This window comes from Miscanthus floridulus, chromosome 2 (assembly GCF_019320115.1).
Source record: "Miscanthus floridulus cultivar M001 chromosome 2, ASM1932011v1, whole genome shotgun sequence".
Taxonomy (NCBI): domain Eukaryota; kingdom Viridiplantae; phylum Streptophyta; class Magnoliopsida; order Poales; family Poaceae; genus Miscanthus; species Miscanthus floridulus.
In genome coordinates, this window is record NC_089581.1 from 9,355,721 (window position 1) to 9,363,692 (window position 7,972).

Genomic DNA, 7,972 nt, shown 5'->3' on the forward strand with positions numbered 1-7,972 from the left:
ATATATATATATATATATATATATATATATATATATATATATAGTGCCTGTTGCTATCGAGTTACAGTATCGTGGAGTGGTACTTTGCTTAACGACATCTTCATCTCGAGTATATTTATATCTTTATTTGTCATCTTATGTTTGCTTTGTTTGTTATTATTACGCAACAAAAGGGGCTCGCACTATGCCCTAGCTGTACTTATTACTAACCAGAAAACTCCAGCAGAAAGCAATGGCTTCCGGCCGGCGGTTCCCCCCGACGAACAAGGAGACAGATAATATATGTAGTCGCTCTCGCGCTAGATGGATCATATCGAATCTTTTGACTTCGCCAGCATCTAGGCGCGCGGCCGGCTGGGTGCCCTGCATACATGAACATGCCAGTGCCACGGAGAGTACTCGGGTTCTAGCCGGCATATGCCGGAAATTGTAGTTAGCAAACCATCCGTGGCAGTGTGGTACGGGCCTGCCTGCCGGTTCACCTGTTGCATTGTATACACACTAGTACACGGCTACACCTGACGTACCTGCCCCGTGCAGAGTCCCCTCGCCATCCGATTCCGAACACACGACTCCATGTGGCCATATGCTCTCTGCTTGTACAAGTCTTGAAGCTGGCAAGGCTGTGGTACCAGTTAACCAGTGCCACTATAGACCACACTATACCAGAATATGGTTATGTGCATGTGCGTGCATGACCGATGGATACGGTATCCATCCATCACACTGATGACCTCTGTTCGTTTGAACTTACTAGCCTAGCTTATTAGTCATGAAACGGTATTTTTCTCTCGTAACAAATCAGCTTCAGTCGACTTATCAACCGCAGAAACCGTCGAAAACCCTGGCGGCTCGCGTGGATCGCTTTCCACCGCCGGCGTCAGCGCGTGCATCATCCACACGACCCCGGCGCTGGAACCAGGACACGCCACACCGTGTATATAATAGTAGACATAGGCGCGCGCGTGCCGGCTGTGTGACTGTGAGTGCCTCGTCCGGCTCTCTCGGTGCACTCGTCGTCCCGGAGGGGAGCGAGGTGGAGTGGAGCTAGGCAACTCGAGTCGTCAAGAAGGCTGGTGGAGATGGGGAAGGAGGCGGCGGCGACGGTGGTGCTGGCCGTGAACGGCAAGCGGTACGAGGCCGCCGGCGTGGAACCGTCGACGACGCTGCTGGAGTTCCTCCGCACCCAGACGCCCGTCAGGGGCCCCAAGCTCGGCTGCGGTGAAGGTATGCTGCCCGTCACTCACCATGCGCATGCATCCTTGTATGATGCTGTAGCTTCTGCCTTCGTGGATTAATTCGCAGCTGAGCTCCTAGCTTGGTTGCTAGAGAATCATCATCTGAACATCAGGAGAGCACACGGTAGTACGTTGCTTTCTTGAAACTTGAAAGCGATGTCCTACCCGAGTTTTAGGTGGTGAAGCTATGAGAGTTCATTTCCTAGCTTCTCTGTTTGTCTTCCTAGTAGAGGAGAATAGGTGGCGAGGGAATTCGTGTACACGTACGTGTGGGCTTCACCGTATGTTCACCGCAGCATATTTAACTTGCTGGTTCTTCTCATGGGCCCCTTTTGCGTCCCTGTTCCTGGCCTGGCTGCCTTCGATTTTCTCGTTTTCATCCCCAGTTTTCTTGGGACGTCAGAGTCGTCTCACGGACGCGCCAAGAAGCTGGGAGCCATAGAGGCACAGGAAATCCCAGCAAAAATTCATACAAGTCTGTCTCCCAGGTACCCTCTCTGATCGGAGAAAAATCAGACACAATATATTATATCCTCTTCAATTAACAGCAACAACAACGAGATCACAGTGTTCGCCAGAAAAGGCAGAGAATCCAAGACGACCAAGAACTGAGGAGCTCCCAGTCCCAGGCATCTAGCGAGCTTTCTTGCAAAATCACCAAGAACAGACGAAGAAACTAAACATACAGTCACAGACTCACAGCACCCACAGATTGAAGACCACTCTGTTTTCGGCAGGCAACTGCTAATCCAATTCCTGCTCTTCAGGTCTTCATCGTATATCATCAGAACACCAGAAAAAAAAAAGCAGGAAAAATTGCTACGGACCACTTTCTAGGCAGTAGGGCCAAACCTTTTTTTTTTCTTGCCCCTTCGTTTCCTGTAGATCAAGTACGCAAGATCTCGAAATGTCAGGCTCAATTATTGCGACGTTCCACCACAAAATGGCACCTTTACACCCTGCATCAGGAACAGTAGCTGCAGGGAGTGCGCTTTGCACAGAACAGTGGTGCCAACCTTAAGCAACTTGCATTTTTTTATGTCGACAATTTTTTTCTGCGTGCTTAGGGGGAAAAAGAAGCTAACCTCTTTGCCTTTTTTGAAAATTTTCGTTGTTACAGGTGGCTGCGGTGCATGCGTTGTCCTTGTCTCAAAATACGACCCGGCCACCGACGAGGTGACCGAGTTCTCAGCGAGCTCCTGCCTGACGCTGCTCCATAGCGTGGACCGCTGCTCGGTGACCACAAGCGAGGGCATTGGCAACACCAAGGATGGCTACCACCCAGTGCAGCAGCGCCTCTCCGGCTTCCATGCCTCCCAGTGCGGCTTCTGCACGCCTGGCATGTGCATGTCCATCTTCTCTGCGCTTGTCAAAGCCGACAAGGCGGCTGATCGACCAGCCCCGCCTGCCGGCTTCTCCAAGCTCACTTCCTCAGAGGCTGAGAAGGCTGTCTCCGGCAACCTGTGCCGGTGCACTGGGTACAGGCCCATCGTCGACGCCTGCAAGAGCTTTGCAGCCGATGTTGATCTTGAGGACCTCGGCCTCAATTGCTTCTGGAAGAAGGGTGATGAGCCTGCAGATGTCAGCAAGCTGCCAGGCTACAACAGTGGTGCCGTCTGCACTTTCCCTGAGTTTCTCAAATCTGAGATAAAGTCCTCGATTGAGCACGTTAACAGTGCTCCAGTTCCTGTTTCTGACGATGGCTGGTATCGTCCTAAGAGCATTGACGAGCTTAACAGACTGCTTCAATCTGACTCCTTCGATGAAAATTCTGTGAAGATAGTTGCTTCAAACACTGGGTCTGGGGTGTATAAGGATCAAGACCTTCATGGCAAGTACATTGACATCAAAGAGATCCCAGAGCTTTCAGTCATCAACAGAAGCAGCAAGGGTGTTGAGCTTGGATCAGTTGTGTCCATTTCTAAAGCAATTGAGGTGCTGTCAGATGGAAATGTGGTTTTCAAAAAAATTGCAGATCACCTGAACAAAGTGGCCTCTCCATTTGTTCGGAACACAGCAACCATAGGTGGAAATGTCATTATGGCGCAGCGGTTGCAATTTCCATCGGATATTGTGACTGTACTACTAGCTGCAGGTTCAACTGTCACTATCCAGCTGGCTTCCAAAAGGCTTTGCCTCGCCTTGGAGGAATTCTTGCAGCAGCCTCCATGTGATTCTAGGACCCTGCTGCTGAGCATATTTATCCCCGATTGGAGTTCAGATGGCATCACCTTTGAGACTTTCCGAGCAGCACCTCGTCCACTTGGCAATGCTGTCTCATATGTCAATTCAGCTTTCTTGGCAAGGACTTCAGTGGATGCAGGATCAAGGGACCATCTCATTGAGGATATATGTCTGGCGTTCGGTGCGTATGGAGCTGATCATGCTATTAGAGCTAGGAAAGTTGAGGATTACCTGAAGGGCAAAACAGTGAGCTCGTCTGTTATACTTGAAGCTGTTCGGTTGCTTAAAGGGACTGTTAAACCATCAGAAAGCACAACACATCCTGAGTACAGAATCAGCTTGGCTGTCAGTTTCTTGTTTACCTTCCTATCTTCCCTTGCCAACAGCTTGAATGAATCAGCAAAGGTTAATGGTCCCAATGGGTCATATAGTAATGGAGCCACAAACGGTGCCATCGAGCACTCACCGGAGAAGCAGCTTAAGTTTGACAGCAATGATTTGCCAATACGATCAAGACAAGAAATGGTTTTGACTGATGAATACAAGCCAGTTGGCAAGCCAATTAAGAAAGCAGGGGCAGAGATCCAAGCTTCAGGTATATAATCTTATTTCCAATACACAAATAAACATGTTCATAAGATCATCATAACTTTTTTCTTCAGCATACTCCGCAAAGAAAGCATATAATGGTCCTTCTGTTCATTTCTGACACTAATTTTAGTCATCGCTGAACTGTCCAATAAGCATCACCCCTGAACATTTTTAGTGCCTGCAGTTTCTTCACAAGACAATGCCCTTAACCATATTCCTTTTATTGACACAGGGGAAGCTGTGTACGTTGATGATATCCCTGCTCCCAGAGATTGCCTCTATGGAGCATTTATCTATAGCACCCACCCTCATGCCCATGTAAAGGCTATCAACTTTAAATCATCTTTGGCATCACAGAAGGTCATCACAGTTATCACCGCAAAGGATATTCCAAGCGGTGGACAAAATGTTGGTTCCAGCTTCCCGGGGTTGGGAGAAGAAGCACTTTTTGCAGATCCAGTTGCTGAATTTGCTGGTCAAAATATTGGTGTCGTGGTAATGTTTCCTTACTGCATCATGTTGATTTTTCCTTGCTGGTCACAAAACCATTTATATGTTTATGTCTCTCCAACCTTACTGCATCATGTTGATTTTTCAATCACTCAGATTGCTGAAACACAGAAGTATGCCTACATGGCAGCAAAGCAAGCTGTTATTGAGTATAGCACAGAAAATCTGGAGCCACCAATTCTGACAATAGAAGATGCAATCCAACGAAACAGCTACTTCCAAACCCCCCCATTTTTAGCTCCTAAGCCAGTTGGTGATTACAACCAAGGGATGTCTGAAGCTGATCACAAGATTCTATCAGCGGAGGTACATACTTTGTGATGTTTAAAGAGGATGTATACTTGACTTTCCCACAAGGGCAAACAACTCATGCTTGGCATTTTTGTTTCTGCAGGTAAAACTTGAATCCCAATACTATTTCTACATGGAGACACAAGTGGCGCTAGCTATTCCTGATGAAGATAACTGCATAACCATCTATTCTTCAACACAAATTCCTGAGGTCACGCAAAATGTGGTTGCAAAGTGCCTTGGCATTCCATTTCATAATGTCCGCCTCATCACCAGAAGAGTCGGAGGAGGCTTTGGTGGAAAGGCAATGAAAGCAATACATGTAAGTCCTAAATAACTAGAGCTTGTGCTGAACTTTTCTATTTTCAGTTACCAATGTACAGTGAACTAACATTCACACATCAGATTGAGGAAAAATGTGTTATAGATGACTGAATTTCCTGTCAGGTTGCATGTGCATGTGCGGTTGCCGCATTCAAGCTACGGCGTCCAGTTCGGATGTACCTTGATCGCAAGACAGACATGATAATGGCAGGCGGTCGACATCCTATGAAGGTGAAGTACTCTGTTGGGTTCCAGTCAGATGGCAAGATCACAGCCTTGCACATTGATCTTGGGATCAATGCTGGAATATCGCCGGATGTGAGCCCAATGATGCCACCTGCTATCATAGGTGCTCTCAAAAAGTACAACTGGGGCAATCTTGCATTTGACACCAAGGTCTGCAAGACAAATGTCTCATCAAAATCAGCAATGAGGGGTCCTGGAGATGTGCAGGGCTCTTTCATCGCTGAAGCCATCATTGAGCATGTTGCCTCAGCACTTTCAGTCGACACTAACACCATAAGGAGGAAGAACCTTCATGACTTCGAGAGCCTTGTAGTGTTCTTCGGAGAGACTGCAGGTGAAGCTTCTACCTACAGCCTAGTTACCATGTTTGATAAGCTGGCCTCCTCTCCAGAATACCAGCGCCGAGCTGAAATGGTGGAGCACTTCAACAGAAGCAACAAGTGGAAGAAGCGTGGCATTTCTTGTGTGCCAATTACATATGAGGTCAGGCTTCGGCCAACTCCAGGCAAGGTGTCTATCATGAATGATGGTTCCATTGCTGTTGAGGTCGGAGGGGTTGAGATAGGCCAAGGGTTGTGGACAAAAGTGAAGCAGATGACAGCATTCGGATTGGCAGAGCTGTGTCCTGACGGCGGCGAAAGCCTACTGGACAAGGTTCGGGTTATCCAGGCTGATACATTGAGCATGATCCAGGGAGGGTTCACCGGTGGGAGCACCACTTCTGAAACTAGCTGTGAAGCGGTTCGACAGTCGTGTGTTGCGCTCGTTGAGAGACTGAAGCCAATCAAGGAGAATCTGGAGGCTAAGGCTGGCACAGTGGAATGGAGTGCCTTGATTGCTCAGGTGAAGATAAGCTTGTAAATTCCAATTTTCTCACTACCATGCCAATAAAACAAATTGTTTAAACCCTTGTCTCCTTCCTTTAAGACAAGAAACGACAAGCAATAGCAGTAGCAATTTAGTGAGGAGATCCCATGATTCTGAGGAACACAATATTTGTCAGTATTTCAATTGGTCATGTCGTTTTGTTGCTTGTTTGCAGGCAAGTATGGCGAGCGTGAACTTATCGGCGCATGCATACTGGACCCCTGATCCAACTTTCACAAGCTATTTGAACTATGGAGCTGGCATTAGTGAGGTATCCAAACTGCATGAAAAGCACAGCAAGCGCAGTTATCAAGCCAAATTGTTGGAGGCTGCACCTTTAGTCGTGCTTAATGCTGACATATGATTGGTAATTTCATCGTAGGTGGAAATTGATGTCCTGACGGGAGCAACAACAATTCTAAGGAGTGACCTTGTCTATGATTGCGGGCAAAGCTTGAACCCTGCTGTCGATTTGGGCCAGGTCAGCCGAAAAATAAAAACCATCCAGCTGATCACTTCATCAAAGGAAATATGATGATCCTCTAAACATTATCTATCATTAACACAGGTGGAAGGTGCATTCATCCAAGGAGTAGGCTTCTTCACAAACGAGGAGTACACAACCAACTCTGACGGGTTGGTCATCAACGATGGCACATGGACATACAAGATCCCCACAGTCGATACCATTCCAAAGCAGCTGAACGTTGAGCTGATCAACAGCGCCCGCGACCAGAAGCGCGTCCTCTCTTCCAAAGGTGAGCCTTTTCTCACAATTCAATCCCCTCCACATTCCAAGACTGTGTAAGCTGCAATTTGAACTCACCAACAATTGCTGCCTGCAGTCCTGACATAACGTGCTTCGGATCTTTGTTTGCAGCATCGGGCGAGCCTCCGCTTCTTCTAGCTTCCTCGGTGCACTGTGCAATGAGGGAGGCCATCAGGGCCGCCAGGAAGGAATTCTCGGTCTGCACTGGTCCAGCGAACTCCGCCATCACGTTCCAGATGGACGTGCCAGCGACGATGCCTGTCGTCAAGGAGCTGTGTGGCCTGGATGTCGTGGAGAGGTACCTGGAGAGCATGTCCGCTGCTGGCACAACCACCACTGCTAAAGCATAGATCCAGCAGGCGCACTGCCCATGACGAGAGAGCTTAATCAGTCTGTGTAAAATACTAAAGAACGGCATGACATGCCGAGCTTGCCTGTGTGTTAGTTCTGATGTACAGAAGAGAGGTAGCAATGGCGAGCTGTGGCCTTGCGAATCATGAGTTATGAACAATAGAAGAAAAAATAAACTAAATAAGTGTCGGGCAGGCGAACGTGTGGATGAAATCATGTGGTTTCAACTGGATTTTGAAGAAATTTTGCAATGGATCTTCATTTGTACTCCTAGCTAGGTGCGTACCTGTCTTCTGGGTACATGGGGGATAGGATTTGTACCAGCCAGCTAGGTTTGGCCTTGCTGCCTTGTTGTGACCTTCACCGGTAGCTACTCCATGCGCGCCTATTTGAACGTGGCGGCACAGCTGAGATCAGACGCTGCTTGATTTCACGGAATGTGTTGTGTGTTCCTGCCCGTGACGCACGAGAGCTGATGCTGGGGGGGGGGGGGGGGGGGGGGGGGGGGGGTTGCCGGCTTGCTGCTGCCGTTGGGTTGGGCTCTGTGATTGGTCTCATAGTTCATTGCTAGGGACATGCACCAATTAGCCGGGAATCCAAA

General features: G+C 48.2%; 1 protein-coding gene across 1 annotated transcript; it reads left to right on the plus strand.

The window, feature by feature from the left end:
* The first annotated feature begins 961 nt into the window (after positions 1 to 961).
* LOC136516590 (indole-3-acetaldehyde oxidase-like) lies at positions 962 to 7,640 on the plus strand. Its single transcript, XM_066510030.1, has 10 exons — positions 962 to 1,227; positions 2,359 to 4,017; positions 4,246 to 4,508; positions 4,620 to 4,829; positions 4,918 to 5,136; positions 5,262 to 6,227; positions 6,427 to 6,522; positions 6,634 to 6,732; positions 6,820 to 7,009; positions 7,132 to 7,640. Exons 1-10 carry the CDS (start codon positions 1,083 to 1,085, stop codon positions 7,368 to 7,370), a joined length of 4,086 nt encoding a protein of 1,361 aa, XP_066366127.1. The 5' UTR covers positions 962 to 1,082; the 3' UTR covers positions 7,371 to 7,640.
* The last annotated feature ends 332 nt before the right edge of the window (positions 7,641 to 7,972 follow it).

Coding starts and splice junctions, on each gene's coding strand:
- LOC136516590 (XM_066510030.1), top strand. CDS start 1,083: ATGGGGAAGGAGGCGGCGGCGACGGTGGTGCTGGCCGTGAACGGCAAG. Junction 4,509..4,619: donor GTCAAAATATTGGTGTCGTG/GTAATGTTTCCT, acceptor TCAATCACTCAG/ATTGCTGAAACACAGAAGTA. Junction 6,733..6,819: donor CTGCTGTCGATTTGGGCCAG/GTCAGCCGAAAA, acceptor TCATTAACACAG/GTGGAAGGTGCATTCATCCA.